The 17,746-nt window shown below is 36.3% G+C and overlaps 1 protein-coding gene across 1 annotated transcript; it reads left to right on the top strand.

Moving 5' to 3' along the window:
• Positions 1–659: 659 nt before the first annotated feature.
• LOC135154942 (uncharacterized) lies at positions 660–16,847 on the top strand. The gene is made up of 6 exons (XM_064103188.1): positions 660–722; positions 5,453–5,509; positions 6,859–6,982; positions 8,378–9,481; positions 10,288–10,635; positions 15,156–16,847. Exons 1-6 carry the CDS (start codon positions 669–671, stop codon positions 15,518–15,520), a joined length of 2,052 nt encoding a protein of 683 aa, XP_063959258.1. The 5' UTR covers positions 660–668; the 3' UTR covers positions 15,521–16,847.
• The last annotated feature ends 899 nt before the right edge of the window (positions 16,848–17,746 follow it).

Below are 17,746 nucleotides of genomic sequence, written 5' to 3'. Positions count from 1 at the left end.
CACTATAGGATTTTAGTTTAGAACAGATTCACCAAAAATCCCTTAAAATTTATTACATTTGTGGGTAAAGTCATTATTACATTTGTGGGCGATCAAAAATTATTACATTTGTGGGTAAAGTGCATTATTACATTTGTGGGTGAAATTATTACATTTGTGGGTAAAGTGTTATTACATTTGTGGGCGTTATTACATTTGTTGGTAAAGTGTTATTACATTTGTGGGCGTTATTACATTTGTGAGCGATTATTACAATTGTGGGTGTAACAGGGGGGCGATTCAATTCAACTAAAAATTTTGAAATATCTAATTATATTTGTAAAAGAATAAACAGTTCAAGATGTTCTGCGTATACATTTGACAATTATTTGAGAGATAGGAGACAGTCATGCATAATATGTTCAGACTGATTAATGACAGTAATATATAGGCCACGCATAGACACCAAAATAAATTACATAGGAACTAGTGTAGGGTTCCAATCAACGGTAACTACCATGGCAACTAAAAGTATACATTATCCAATAAAAATCCAGCAATTTCAAGTTATTAGATGTAACATATCGTATTCAGTATTAGTAACTTTTTATACAGGGGCCCAAGGTATTGTTAGTACTTCATTCACATCAATGATATGTAAAACATTTTATTTTCAGGTTAAAGAGACGATGGGACAATGGACATCAGCTCACCAACAGAGAGAAATGTCTGGTTCATCCCAGGTTTGTGTTTGTTAATTTGTTTATATAATTTCAATCACAGATATATTATGTCGTCGGCGGTCATCCGAACCGTCGTATGAGTTAATTTTGGTAAAAAACAAATATCGATTTTGAGATTTTTGCAGAAAACTAAAATACAAGTCCTCTTCTATTCATAACTAAATTTCTAAGCAGAAATTTATTTTATTTTCTGAGATATGAGAGGATTTTCACTGCGTTGTCATACAATTTTTAAATAAAATGCGCAAATCCCACTGGAAACGTGTACTGAGACAGAGCGATACAACGTTTTGACTGACCGCGATTCCAATGCGCGCGGTCAGCTAAACCGTCGTATCGGCCATCTGCATTGCATTGACTTTGCACGTGAAAAGCGATACGACGTTTTGACTGACCGCGCTCATTACAATCGCGGTAAGGACTGTTGTATTCCCTATGGAGTTTTTTGTACGGGGAAATCTAAACCGCTCAAACCGAAATGACAAGCATGTAGCTCTTTTGCGATATTTTCTCTGATCCTTGCTTTTTGAGTAAAAATAAGGCTACCATTGTCAAGCAATTGTCTTGGTCTTTCAAACCATGTATTTTTCTAGCGATGAATATGCTGTAAGGCTTAGGAACTAAGTTGTAAAATTATAGTAAACTTTGAATACGATTTTCTCTGAAATGGGTTTGCACCGTCGTATGTGGGATACGACGGTTCGGAAGACCGCCGACGATGTGTGTATTCTTTGATATCAATATAGACCTGTGATGACATGACATACACAGGTTGGGTTAGAACTTGCATATGGTTGGATCACCAGCACCATTCATGCAGGAGCTGTAAACCAGACTATACATTTAAATAAGAAGAATATATGATTTATGATTTTATGACTCTATTCATTTTCCGTTCATAAAGAACAACAAAATCAAAATAACAATACATAGTCGTTTTTAAAGTACAATATCAATCGGAATAAAGCATTAGAATTAGAAGGTATAAACAATGAGAACTAATGCGAACTAAAGTCACTTTGACTAATTACTATACAAAACAGAACGGAGGGGCTTGCCAAGAAAAGCAAAGCTTGTATGGTAGGCAAGCCCCTGAAATTTAGTTTCAATACGTTAAGGCAACATTACAAAACTATAGTATAAAATAGAGACGGAAGATAGTTTAAAAGGAGGCTATACAAAATATCGAAGGTAACAGCGAAATAGGGACACAAATTAGAACAAATGATCATAATAATAATAGAACAAAAAAAATTATATGGTTACAATAATTGTGATAATGAGGGAGGAACAGAGAGGCAAATGAAGTGAGAGAGGAGGGGTGCAGGTACAATTGGAGGTGCGAAGAGGAGCATTACAGGATGCGGTAATAGGTCGGTAGGCAAGTTGTATCCTGGGAGTTTTAGTTATATGGTAGTTGACTTGTTTGTGTAAAGTATTGGCAAATTAGCATCTTCTTAAGTTTATGTTTAAAAATAGTGATGTTTGGGGATTTATTTTAGTCGAAGCACACTATTTGAATAATTTATATTGAAGTATTAAATATAAAGAAACCATACACGTTCTACCAGAAACAGAATGAAATCTTCATACGAGGTATACATTACTTTCAGATACCGTGCTATGTCAACATGGAATCCTCTGGCCATAAATGTAATGTAATAACATTTTGAGTCGGTTTTAACAAAATTTAACACGTGTAATCAGCGATGTGTTATGGTTTTATGTCTACGATTCTAACAATGTTCACATTGCTTGGTTTGTTTTATCAATCAATCATAATAAATAAGATTCCTTCTTAACCAGTCTCATTTTCTTATGACTTTTCTAGGCCCTATATGCAATCATGTTTGCTGACCGAATTACTAATGCTTTCACAAAACAACAATTGCCATCCCATTTTCTGTACTTTGTCTTTACTGTAATAAGTAATGTTTTATCTTATAAATCATACGCATTCATGGTTATTTTACTACTATGGAAAAACTTAAATGTATTTGAAACTTAGAAATGAATAAATGAACAAATTGACGTATATGAAAAGATTCACGGTACTTCATGCGCTCGTAATCAGTATATTCTCTGGGACACACCGTATATCTCCCCGCTCTCTTAAGCATAATGCTTATTCCTTGTTTGGTTTATTTTTACGCCATTAATCATTATTCCTGGCCCATAACATCATCACCTCTTCAACCACAATTGATCTATATAAATAACACCCCATTACCATGAGTAACTACAATGAAAATCTTAAGAATTGCAATTCAGATTATTAAAAAAAAGCAACAGAAAATTATATATACTAAAAAGATTGAAAGCTTACAATGAATCACGTCTACCAGAATGTGATATAAGGTATGTAACACCAGCCCCAGAGTATTGTGTACTAGTATATCTTTTCGCTGCTTCTCTTACTTTGAAACATATAAAATTTATTGAAACTGTCCAGAAAAGGGCATGCAAATAGTATTAGGAACCAAGCATGTTTCATATGACAGGGCTCTAAATACCTTAAATTTGACATCACCTTAAAGTCGAAGAGAAGAAATTTCGCTTTATAATTAGAAAAAATGGTTACCTCCACTGAAAACAAACGCTTTTTAATTTATGACATATCAGTAAATATAAGGTGATTTCATGTACCCCCCCCAAAAAAAAATAAAAAATAAAAAAATCAGAACTGCGTTCTTCAAAGTCTGACAAGATTATTAAACAAATGACATAGTAAATAAGTCTGCAATTTGTTTGATAATAATGGCAATATTGTGTTATTTATAATATTTTAAAATCCATATGTGATTTCAATTGTATATATTTATTTACATCTTACACTAAATTTATATATATGCATTGTGTAAACATGTACAATTCAGTCTGTGACTGCCAGTTACACACTAAGAAATTCGGGTTCAATTTTACACCCATAGGGTGCACAGGCTTGTCCCTATACGAGTGCCTCTAGGGGTGCACACATACACCCCAAAAAGGAGTGTACAGTGTGCACCCCTATTTGGGGTGTCCAACTGCACCTTAGATGGCGTACACGTCTACCGCTTAGGGTGCATGATGTACCCTCACCTAAAATAACCAACAAGATTGTCGAGATTTCCCGTCCTTTCACTTTCTGTATCAATTTCTTTTTAGTTACCTTAGTTGGGACTCGAACTCACCTCGTTTTATCTGCAGTCAAGATTCTTCCTGCTCTGGCAGCGAGAAGCGCCGAGACCGTATGATATCTCTAGCGATATGATTCGATACTTTTTGACTTGTGCTGATAGTTGTGATTCAAGTAGCTCTATTTTCTGTTTCTCCAAAATTATGCGTAATCAAACGTGTTTTTTAAACAATTATTATCACATGAATATTAAATATCTTAACAATTATTTCACTTCTATCAAGTGTGGCGTTAGTGCATTGTTATTTCGGGTAATCTTCGATCACAAATCAACTTTATCTTTACCAGTCATTCTCAATTTATTTTGTTGAAGCTCCACATTTCTTGTCGAGAATCTGTACTGCTCTGGCACTAACGAGCGAAATTTTGCTGAGGGGCCCCTGGTGGGCTCCAGGGGGCGGAGCCCCTTGAAGCTTTGGAATATGAGGTTTTTTAAATTGGCAAGAGAGGATCTAATTAATATCAATATAAGAAACACAAATGCAAACAAACTACACAATTTATCATTTTTCAAATGACTTTTCACAACATGCCAGTGATACCACTTGTTCACGAGGGCATGCACACATCACAGCAGGCAATACCTTGCAGCATTTCTCTTTCACAACCTTGGATTTTAAATAATCGGCTTCAAAAAAACAAAGTTTCAGATTTTCTATATTTCTAAAACTCCTGTGAAAATTATTGTTTAAAACTTACCCAACAAACTTTTCGTGATGCTACACTAATATGCAAATTAGAACTTTATTTTATATCTGTATATACATGATATATGTCACCACATTTTCCGTTATGATGTGCTTTACCAGGAGTCCAAGTTATTAATTATAAGCATGGCTTGTCAAGTAAGAGTGTTTAATCATGGATTTATTGTCATTATTTCAAATGCTGCATCCGAGCAATTCCATCAATTCTCAATGTATAATCTGGAAATGCGAAATTACTAGCCGTAGAAATTGTACTTGATAGATATCCGACGAACGGGGCTATCAGATCACTTGTGATCATAAAGATAATTCATCTATCGTGATGCACATACTATTGACAATCGCACATGAATCCATACACCATGCATGTAAAAACCATAACGTTAGAGTAAATAAATATAAAATTAATAAAGACTTAAGTTTAAAATGTAACTGACTTGTTTTTCCCTTTGTGTAAAATTATCATCAAACATCAATTCTACATACATATTTTTCGATTCCGGCTCCCACACGCCACTCCTCAAGGCTCGGTGCGCCACAAGTAGATCGCGCGCCGCTGTTTGAGAATCTCTGATCCTTACCATACGTCCATCATCGAGACTGATGGGGTGCGCGTAAATAGTACATGGGTGTACAACAGACACGGAATCTCGCATAAGAGCTAACTTGCACTACGATGGTATTAAAGGGTGTACCCCCGGGGTGTACCCACGTATCGTACACCCCATTTGAACCGGGATTTCTTAGAGTGTACATATTGAATGTATTGATTACTATGATTTTGTACCAAATCAGGAATTCCCAATAATTTTCACATAAAGCATATTTGCAATTTGATTTTTCAGGTCAAAGAGCTGACAGAAGTAAACCTACGAGGCCAGGCACCGATAGAATTAAAGTTTGTACGTTAGATATTACTGATACTTTAATTACATTTCTCTTTATTCAAACCATGAAAAAACAATTAACGCCTTCGGGGCTAAAAATATCTAAAGGATATTGGGTGAGTTATCAAATGAAAAATGTGTGGATTTTATTATTGTTGACAGCGATTTTTATAAATCTCATATTAAACACTATGGGGAAAGTACACAGCAAAAACTGTGGTGTTAACCGGTGTACATAGAGGACCACACCAGTTGTTTTACACCGGTGTTAAATTGGTGGTGTTAGTTTTACACCCATAGGTGCTATTACAATACCTTTAGTTGTTACATTTACACTCTTTGGTGTAATGTTCAATCTCTAGGGTGTAATTTTAACACCTCAGGGTGTGGTCCTCTATTAACACCAACTGGTGTCAGTTTTAACACCACAGTTTTTTACAGTGTAGTCTGTGACCTGAACAGGGCACAGTGGGCATCAGGACACATTGCTGGAGCGCCCACTTCACCGACAAAACAAAATGCTTACTATTTGCAAAATATCCATATAAAATCACGATGCATATCTGCATGAAAACATCACTACTGGATCTGTCCATTCCCACGGGAGACCAGTAATTTGTCCCTGGTGGATTTTATGCGAACTTTATTAGTGGCCCAGGAAACCCAGTGAGCACTGTCAATGCAATGTAACCAAGTTTGCCCGTAGGCTGAGTTTCAGCCCTTGTAGCGCGAAAAATGCAGAAAAACATCATGTCACATTTTGTAAAGCATATTGGGTGAGGTACCAAATGATAAAGGTTCGGATGGTTTCATTATCAACAGTTATTTTTGGTATTTTTTTTCCCAAATCTCGTTTTAAGACGCAAGTCAATAGGGAAATAGTTAGTAGTTTGTACGTGGCCTGAACCGGACACAATCGGCATGAGGGCACAATACAGTGCTAGAGCGCCTATTTCATCGATGAAGCAAGAACACGAGGCAGTGGGTTTAATCTTTAACTGAATGATACCAAAGGGAATGATACCTTGACTTTTTAAGCTTGGCGCTCAGAATTTTAAGTTCAATGGCAGAATAGTTTTGTCAATTAGGTGGCTACCAATGTAAAACCTAAAGTCCTTATTAAGTTAAAATTAATTTCCGAAGTCAGATAAGTTGGTGTATGGGCTGCTTGTCTGTGAGCTTTGCCTATCAAGGGCGTTTTGTTCAATATTGCCTTTTTGTTTAAATAAAAACATGGAGTGAGGATTTTGTTCCTTGTTTAGTAATCCTGGAGGGCCTATATTTCATAAAGTTTGGGTAGGATCTTATTTAAAGAGTACGATTTTGTGTGTGTGAGTTAAATTTCACATTTTCTATTCCAACAGCCAAGCGAGTTGAATGATACCCTTTCTAAAACACGGAGACTACATGTTTTTGATGAGTCAGGATGGAATGTGTATAAGAGACATGTAAACACCGATCGCTACCTAAAGCTTGAACATTATACTAGTAAGTGGATTAATATCGGACTGGACTTAAAGTACAAAAAGATGCTCATAAAAGTATCATAATTATACAGCCCAATCATGTATGTTTTTTTTTTTTTAAGTACTTCATTGTGCAAATTAATAATTCTATACGGAATATAATTATGGATTTAGACGTTCTATAATGGCATTTATTATCTTGTGTACGGATCAGCACACAAGGTCATATGGTAATAAGTAAGCATTAGCTTCATTATGAAAATCCTCCCATGGGTTGCGATTTTCAGTCAAGCCCTGGACATTGAATCCGGTGGAAAATGAAAATACCATTCCACTATTTAGTGAAACACTCGAAAGTGACTTTGTATTTCCATCATGTGGATCGAAAATATAGTACAAACAACATATTAAGAGGCACTTTCAGGATAAATGAAATTTGGATCGTTTGTTGAATTATATCACCCTTTGCAGCTGACTAAGCACATAAGAAAAAAAAACTTACGAACTCCTTAATGAAGCATTCTGCTACCGGAAGGAAGTGAAAGTTAGTTGTTGAGCAGAGCTTTTATATTCTATTGAAACATGTTTCAGTCTATTTATAGTACCATGTTTACCCGTCTGTGTGATGATATCAATAGTGGGTTTTCGCCCAGCGTCGTACGACGCTATCTACGACGTAGAACGATCTCTTTGTTCGTGCGTCCGTCGCGCTCAACTCTCGCTTGTAAGCAGTTTCGCAAATCGCTGAACGCGGCCGGATCGACCGGCTGGCATGGTTGGCATGTAATGTTGACACGCCAACATGTGCATTGTATATGTTCCTACTATGTGCACACAACTGGCAGTGCCATGTGTCTTGCAGTCGCGTCGTCGACCGAGCCATGCAACGGCTTTTCAATCATATTTCAATAATCATACTCGTTTAAACTTCTACTGTAACATTTTGAAATTATACTTAGCTTGATTTTAGTATAATTGAAATGGTACTCACCGAAAAACTCGCATTTGAGTCCATGTTTTGAAGCTTTCAGCTATCAGTGTAGTCAGAGTAGAGTACAACATGTGCATGCACGCGATGGGCGAATGTGTTTACATCGATCGGCTCAGCTTGCTCGCTCTACAAGCGATCTGATTGGCTGTTGACGGCTGTTGACAAATCCTACGTTCTAATGCGGACGCCCGCTAATTTGCGGAAGAACCGTCCGTGATTTGAGCTCAAGAACGCTCGGGCCTCTGTTTCCATGAAAGTTGGCGATTTTTGCACACGTACGTTCTACGTCGTACGACGCTGGGCGAAAACCCACTATTGCCAGAAACTAACGCATTAGCATATTTCTTAATTTCACATAAATCATTTCGTCCTAGCTCAAATGAGATACTCCTGATGAGATAATCCTATTTCATGATTTTTTTTCAGCCAATGTCTCTGTTATTGGATATGGAGAAGAATATCATCGGCGTATATCTTGGAATATCGATGACGATGGAGCTTGGATAGTATTTGAAGATATATTAGCACTACATCTAGTAGAAAAGATCTCTGCACTGGCTCCATTGTGTGAAAAAGTGGAACATATTACCATTGACTTTGACCACGATCTGGATATTCAAAGGCATGGATCAAAACCTTTCATTCCTATGAGATCTGTCCTCACCGTTTGCCTTCGCTCAATTTTTGCACCACTCCGTGACTCATTATGGACCGTCAGCAAGTGTTTTCCAAATGCAAAGAGTCTTGTGCTGGATTGCGAATTAGCATTATTTGAATCCACTTCCAGACACCACTCTGGCATCCCGCTGTCTTCAATGAGAAGATTGGAATTACATGTAACTAACAAACGTGACCCCGATACTCTTGACAACCTTTTTGTTTTGCTTTGTTCTTCCTGTCAAAACATTGAATTCCTCACCGTCACAAGCTATAGAACTCTCAAATGGAAGAAGTCAAGTACAGCCATTACAGAATGTAAATTGAATTATCTGACTGATATCCATCTTCAATCTCATCGGTCTGGAGAGCACTATACATTTCAACTGTTAGCAGACTTACTACATGTAGGTCCTAGTTTGAAATTTGTCAAATTAGAAAGTGTACAGCTAGGAGATGTAGTATTGGAGAGTGTTGAATGGTCCAGAACATCTACAGATTGTGGGTTGCAAATTAAAGGTGCATCAGCGGCTGTACCCATAACTGACATAATTGGTCTTACAACTAGTGACCTTAAAGCGGTAACCGTCTTTACATTAGTCAGTTGCGAGATTGATTTTGGTCAGTCTGGACGTAAGTCTCCGCAAAGTCCGAAGGAACTTGGTACACTTCGGGAAATCAGGTTCGCTGGTTCAGAAAACCCACTTTCTGAATCTGATAGGAACAAGCTTTCGAAGTTGTATCCTAATGTCACAGTGACTACGACAGTAATTCAGGAGAGTCAGGAATCACATGAAGATTCTCAGGAGGGTGCAGGGATACCTTCCAAGTTGGATAAGGCCTCCTTTGAATCACTCAAAACCTCTGCCATAGGTAGGTTGATATTGATTATTCTTCATGATGTGAATTTAATACCTTTATGGACATCATTAATATTTGCAAGGCTTTATATTATCTATAGAAAAACTCAAATCTTACAATGGGCATAGTGGGGTTATTAGGAATTTACTTCTGGAGACATGATAATTTTTGGAAAAATTTCCTCACGCAAATTATGCATATTTAATGAGATTGGCTGAACTATCCTCCATGCACTTTCTGATAATTTCTGATATTTCCTCATTAGTTCTATGATTCCAATGTTTCGTTAATATCTTCTCTTGTGTGAAGAGATGATTCACTGTTGAAAAACATGTATATATAATGATTTATAATATATCACGTGTACTTAACGAATATCGGAAATAATGACATTCATAATCAATATTATCAACCAATATATTATATTGGTTGATATAATACATAATATAATATAATATTATATTGGTTGACCAAGGAAGCCTGCCCCATGAAACAGGTTCTGTAGGAGTAGAGTAATCAGGAAATAATTTTCATGTTGTACACAAGAAGGTTTTGTTCGGTATTCAAACATGTTACTTCACTAGAGCGTTTTTTTTTCTATAATTTGATTTGAAATAATACATTACACCAATTGGGAAATAAATGTTTATAAATTTGGAAAAGATGGAAAAATTATATTCAAATACTATATTCCTCTTATCATTTACATTGGATATTTCATAATGACCCCAAGTACTGAGCGACAATGATTTATTAGAATTTTGAAGTAACAGGTTTGCAATAAGAAGTGCAATAGAAATATCTTTAATAATTTTTAGTACCTGATGACGGAGATGTCGAAACAACCAACAAGGAGTGCTGCAAGAGAGTTGGAGCCGATGGTGGTAGACTGCGGCTAGAGTCCTTTGGGATTGAACTTGAGATACCTCCTGGTGCAATCGACAGCAACGAGCCACATGAAATTTCTCTACGTGCCCTGATTCATACTCCTAATCTTGGTGACACCAAAGAAGAGATGTCAGTCTGCTTTGGTGTACAGTGCTTAGCTCCTGATGACTTAGTCCTAAGGTCACCGGTGACTTACACAATACCTCATTGCGCTGTTGCATCACGGTACTCCGGTTTAGAGGCAGTCTTGTATACAGGAGAGGGGGAATACTCATCGCGTAAGAACTTTAACGTTCACGGCTTAACTTATTGTTTCATATGTGTATTATGGAGGATAAAAGTGTCACCTAGATGTTCAGATAATTACCTTCATCCTTCGGAACAAAATGTCGTCTGATCTGCATCCTGTAAAAGGCCCGGGGGCAGTCAAATATATTGCCGTACACACGCGTGACCAAAAAAAAAACGCATTAAATTGATATTTTTTTCATTTTTGGACGCGGGCAGCGCGTGAACTCATTAAGGATATCAAAAACACCTAATAAAAAAAAAAAAGCTTTTCCCCCAAGCTTTTTCCCTGGAGTCATATTCTGGCGACAACTTGGCGACAACTAGGGGCCAAAATATGTAAATAAAGCCCGCGAAAAACTTGTTTAGGGGGTTGTGGGTTATTTTGCACACAGAGAGAAACTCGTAAAGGGGGTGTTTGGAAATAATTTGGCCACGCGTGTGTATAGCAATACATTTGACTGCCCCCCCGGGGGGGGGGGGAGGGAAACTACGATGACGTTAAAATAGATCTTGTCATGTCGAAATCATTTATGAGGGACAATAAAATACAATAAAATTTTGTGATAGATTTTGACAAAATATTCAGAAAATAATATTATATTTCACCATTCTCTTGTTCCTTTTTTTTCGGGGGGTGGGGGGTGGGACTGTACGCAACTGTGAACAGGATTGTGCGCGAAAAAGAGGGGCACAGTATATCCCATGTGCCAAAAAGTTGCTTAACATATAGATTATGTCCCGAGCGAACGAAGAAAGCGAGAAAAAATAACTTTTTCATATCTTACACTTTTTCTTTTTTGTTCTAGGTTGAAGAGCTTTTGGGGGCCATGGCCCAATCATTCCATCTGTACGCCATTGCTATGCAGGATGGGTCCGGGGCGGAGGCCTCTTGATATTAAAGCCATTTTAAAGGGGGGGGTGAACTGTGTGGTCTCTCATTTACTTTGTCTTATAAATACATAGTCTTAAAATTTACTTTTTCAGATATCTACTAATACTACAAAGAATAAATTGACCTAAAATTGTACTTGTAACGAGAAACTGAAATGTTTTGAGAGGAAAAGTAACTGTGTTGCTGCTTGGTAACATAATTATTATAAATGTATTGAGTAGATATCATTCAAACGGGTCTATTTTACTAGACTACACTAGCATTATGGGTCAAGAAACTGGCCAGGTATGAGTAGTTGAGAACTCGAGTTGAAGCTATTGTTTCGTATCTGCGTTAAACCATACAGATTGCCGCTATTTTAATCAAATCGCGGGTACATACAGTATATAGCTTTTACACAACACATTAATTCAACGCAGTTGCGTAATGAACCAAACATTTTGAGGAGACACAACATAGGATTGTGGGAAAATTTGTAAAAAGTCGCCAGCGAGCGAAGCGAGCCGGAAAAAAACTGACCATTTGAAATGAAATTCAAATTATGTAACATATTTTTTCCATTATATGTGACTCGTCACACCGAAATAATAAACAAGTCGCAAATCAAAAATCGTCGGAATTCGACAAACCAATAAAAAAGTCAAAATTTTGAAGATTCTTCTTTTTTCTGATTCTTCCATGTTTCATAATTACCCTGTGAAAAAAATGAGTGAAATTGATGACGGGAAAGTGATAAAAAATCAGTTTTTCTGCGAGTGTTTTTTTTTCCGGTCAGTTCGAAAATTTCTGATACTAGGCACGCAGCACGCTCGACTTGATCGAATTTCGCTCCATACGAAGCTCTGCCCCTAGCAACGTACGCCATTGTTGATTGGCTATTCATTTAAACTCGTGTACAGCTGGCGGCGGCCGACCGGCCGCTCGCTCGATCGATCGGTTCAATGAGCTTCAAAAGAAAGATAAAAAACATCGCTTTCAATACGTATTCTGAAATTGAAAAAAAAAAGGGGGGGGGGGCTTCTTGACAAAAGTTAACAAACTGGATTCAACTTCTAAAGGTTTATTTTTTGTGATAATGGTACCAGGCGGAGCCGTTTAGCTATAGACTGATACCTGATTTAGGTTATTAAGCCTGGCTATAATCGCGAAATAATAGTCATGCGTAAAGGCAAAGTATTCAGAACACGGTTTGTTTGCGAGGATTAATTTAATTAAACATAACATGGACATGTTGAAGATTCTATTCAAAAATTTGCAAGTGATCAGGATGTTTTCAGCAAAAAACATATTTATTTGTGTTTCATGTTATGTTGCCTCCTATATTTTCTTTTATTTAGCCTTGGGTGTGGAACCATGCTCCCCCGTATGCCAGTGATTAAACGTAAAGCTTAATGCAGGAAGGTTCCATACAGGGGGGGGGGCGTTATAGAGCCCTTTGAAGGTTACAGATGAAGCCCCTACTGAGTGGGGTCTGAGGAAAAGCTCCCGGTAGCTTTTGAGTTTAGCCGAAGTAATGATTGCGACGGTAAAAATTGCACAAAACTTAGCAAGCTTATAACACAATTTTGTATGCAGTCTATCCTTCCCGTTCTTTATTTTTAATCCTCGGCAATCCGGCCGTATTATTAAGTTCTTCTTTCTTTGTCTTTTTCTTGTCCCTTTTCTTTGTTTTCCAATCTAGTCTTTTTGGCTCATTCCATTATAACTTCATTTCCTACTTCTGTTTGCCATTTTGTCATCTTTTAATTTATTTCCCTTTCTTAATCATGCCAATGTATTAGTAGGGCTATTTCGGAATGGTTTGTTCTTCTTTCGTTTCTTTTCCCGCTTTCCTTCCGTTTTCCATTTTCATTTTTTTTTTCACTTTTCCCATATCCCTTTTCCTTTTCCTCCTTTTCGTTCCCTTTCCCTTTCTTTCTCCCCCCTTTCTCCTTTCCCCTTTTTTCTTTTATTTTCCCGGTGAAATCCGCTGGGGGGCACCCTGCCCCCCCCCCCCCCCGCGTGTTACGCCACTGTTGTCATGTGTACATCCTTAAAAAGGGATGATCAGATGACAAAATCTCGGATCTTGAGAAACCTGCTAGTGCAAATGAAATGTTTTAAAACATATTGTCAGATGCCAACATCTTAGATATCGTCTTCAAATTTTTGAGATGATCACATGCCGAGTTAATGGATTGAAGATTTTCTCATCTGATCATCTCTTCTCCCCCAGTATGTAGACATGACGAGTTTTAAGATCATGGCATGTTACCATAATATCTTCTACAGGATGTAGACACGGATGGATACGAGATCATGTCATACGATTATCTTTCCTGCTGGATGTAGACATGACGAGATCAAAGATCATGTCATGTGAGGGTGTAGACATGTTGAGATAATAATCCGAATTTATATGTGGGTGGCACTTTTAGGCTTCCGTATACAATTAAATTAAATAATTACAATACTTTGTGCGTGTGAAAAGAACAAAAAATATCAGCAACGGCTGCGAACATATAGGCCCGAATTCACAAAGGTGGTTTTGAAAACCCACGGTTGAGTCCATGGTTTATGCAGATTTCCTGTATAAATTACGCTTAATTTTGCGCGTATCGAGCGCGTGTATAAAAAATGTCAAATGCCGATGCGCGCATTTGTCACAGTTCGCCAAATTGACGCCTGCTACCATGGTTAGATACGCTATTTTATTCATGAGTCCACTGTTTTTATTCATGAGTCCACTCTTCAAACAGTGGACTTATGAATAAAAAGCGTATCTAACCATGGTAACAAGCGTCAATTTGGCGCACTGTGAAAAATGTGCGCATCAGCATTGGAAATGTTTTATACACGCGCCCGATAGGCGCTAAATTAAGCGTAATTTATACAGGAAAACTGCTTAAACCATGGACTCAACCGTGGGTTTTCAAAACCACCTTTGTGAATTCGGGCCATTGTGTGACGCGTAAATTGAATTTCTTAACTTTAAACCCTAAAAGTTCACCCTGATAAGTTAGTCTTAATAAAATCGAAAATAGTGAACAATGTTGGTAAGGGTTTCATAAAATCTATCAAACAATAAGACAATAATGTTTAAAATGTTAAATTTATGACGTCATATCCAAGCGGTTCATCCCTTTTATCATGTAATATAAATCCCATAGCTCATGAATTCAATGGGAATGATAGGCCTACACATATTTTAAGTAAAATATGATAAATGAATATATATATATATATATATATATATATATATATATATATATATATAGATAAGGGGGTATGAAATGATGTTTCTGAAAAAAAAAAAACCCCAAAAAATATATGTAAATAAAAAAATTATGAGAAAAGAGCGCTTTTGGGAATTCATATCACACGACGTAAATGGGAGGGCTTTTCGTCTGTGACGTCACAAAAAAGAAAGGTTTAATGTTATTCTTTGATGAATTTTCATCAAACCCACACTAACTTTCAATCGACATTTTCTTTATTTGTTCTGCTTTTATCAAAACCAACTTACTATCAGGATGAACTTACCCTTTTAGCGATTTCTTGTCCTTAATTCGCTTTCGCAAATATTATTTCCTTTCATCATATATTCCTTAACCATTTCATTCTTTTCCAATGCAGATGCAGTTGTTAAAGAACGGAAAGTACTGTCAAGGTCTGGAATACCCAGCTGTAAGATCATGAAGGACGTACTCGAACTCAAGATGGATCATTTTTCGTGGGCAAAGATTAAGATCAGGATCAAGAACTTCTTCTTCCGCGGAAAGAGGATGTGCTTTTGGCCGTTTAAACAGATGAACCTGCCCCTAGCTAAGACACCCGTTATATTACATGCACATCTATTTGACGATGTGAAGGGGAACAAGGTTCATTCTATTCACCTTCTTCTTGAAGGCCAAGTCCACCCTGTTGCACCCACAAATGTAATAACGCCCACAAATGTAATAACACCGACAAATGTAATAACACTTTACCCACAAATGTAATAACGCCCACAAATGTAATACTTTACCCACAAATGTAATAATTTCACCCACAAATGTAATATTGCACTTTACCCACAAATGTAATATTTTTTGATCGCCCACAAATGTAATAATGACTTTACCCACAAATGTAATTAATTTGAAGGGATTTTGGGCGAATCCGTTCTAGACCAAAATCGTATAGTAATGCGTTCATATAGCACAAAAGTGCAAAGTCTTGTTTTTCCAGACCCGGTTAATTCAAAATTTATAATATAAGTGCAAAGTCTTTTTTCCAGACCCGGTTGTTTCAAAGATTATAATATAAGTCCAAAGTCTTTTTTCCAGACCCGGTTGTTTAAAAAATTATAATATAAGTCCAAAGTCTTTTTCCAGACCCGGTAAATTAAAAAAATATAATATAAGTCCAAAGTCTTTTTTCCAGACCCGGTTTTTTTTTTTTTTATTATAATATAAGTCCAAAGTCTTTTTCCAGACTCGGTTATTTCAAAAATTATAATATCAGTCCAAAGTCTTTTTTCAGACCTGGTTGTTTCAAAAATTATAATTCAAGACCAAAGTCTTTTTTCCAGACCCGGTTATTTCAAAATTATAATATAAGTCCAAACTAAGATAGGATAATGATATTCCAGTGGAATGAAAATGAGAATCGAGCTTAGTCTTTTCTCCAGACCCAGTTAATTAAAACTGTTGGAATAAATGTCTTTGTTGTTGTTTTAACTTATACTGCGCATATTGTGAATATATGCACTAAGAGTAAATTGAGAACTAAGCGTAGTCTTTTCTCCAGACCCGGTTACTTAAAACTAAAAACTAAAACCCTATAGTAATGCGTTCATATACATGTAGCATAAAAGTGCAAAGTCTTTTTTCCAGACCTGGTTAATTCAAAGATTATAATATAAGTTAAAAGTCTTTTTTTCCAGACCCGGTTGTCTCAAAAATTATAATATAGGTCCAAAGTCTTTTTTCCAGACCCGGTTGTTTAAAAAAGTATAATATAAGTCCAAACTAAGATACCATAATGATATTCCAGTGGAATAAAAATGAAAATCGAGCTTAGTCTTTTCTCCAAACCCTGTTATTCCAAAATTATAAATATCAATACAACAACAACAAAAACAGTATAAAGACCCAATAATCTCATAAATGATGGCTAACATGGACATATAGCGTAGCCTTTTAGCCAGACCCAGTTATTTTTTTCAAAATATCGCTAATAGTAATAATAAATAAATTCAAAATCTAAGACCAAACAATTCTTCAACCTAAGAACCTGTTTTAAAAAGAGGTTTAGAGCGTTGTCTTTATTCAAGACCTAATCATTAAAAAAAAATACGAAAAAAAATCTTCTAACGTAAGACCCTATCTTATTCATATTCTTGTGGAATAACACGAGTTTTAAATCGTACTCTTTCCCCCAGACCCGGTTATTTAAAAATGGATTTAAAAAACTTCAAATCTAAGACTAATCTTCAAATGTTACACCCAGTAAAAAGAATATGTCTATACCCCACACTCAGTTTTTTTTTTAATAATACTAAGACCCCTAACAACCATGGTAATAATGCATGGGTAAAGCAAACATCCTTTCTCCAGACTTGGTTATTATTTTGAAAAAAAAAATAGTTTTTACAAATATTCTAAAACGAATACCCAATAATCTAATTATTGTGGAATAACATGAAGATCGATTGTAGACTTTCCTCCAGACACAGTTATTTCAAGAATAAAAAAACAACAAAACCCAACCCCCAACAACGAATCTAAGAACCAACAATCCTCCAAATTAAGACCATGTAGAAAAGCACATGTTAAGAGCGTTGTCTTTATTCCAGACCCAGTCATTCAAAAAATGATTTGAACAATCTTAAAAACATAAGGCTTTGTCATATTCTTATTACTGTGGAATAACACGAGTATTATGCTTAGTTTTTCGTCTAGACCCGGTTATTTAAAAGACAAAAAAAAAAAAAAAAAATCAAAGCTAAAACCAACCTTCAAAATTAAACCCAGTTAAAATGATTGGTTTTAGAGCGTTGTCTTTACCCCCACACCCAGTTCTCTTAAAATACAAATTAAGCGAAACATTAATCTTCAAATTTAGACCCCAGCATTTTCCAAACTATAAAAACCCTGTGATAACGCATACCACAAAAACGACAAATTAATCATAGGCGTAAATATTCATATCTGAATGATACGTGCCTTAAAGCCCAAGATAAC

This window comes from Lytechinus pictus, chromosome 8 (assembly GCF_037042905.1).
Source record: "Lytechinus pictus isolate F3 Inbred chromosome 8, Lp3.0, whole genome shotgun sequence".
Classification (NCBI taxonomy): Eukaryota; Metazoa; Echinodermata; class Echinoidea; order Temnopleuroida; family Toxopneustidae; genus Lytechinus; species Lytechinus pictus.
The sequence above is the reverse complement of the archived record's forward strand: the minus strand, read 5'-3'. Positions and strand labels throughout refer to the sequence as shown.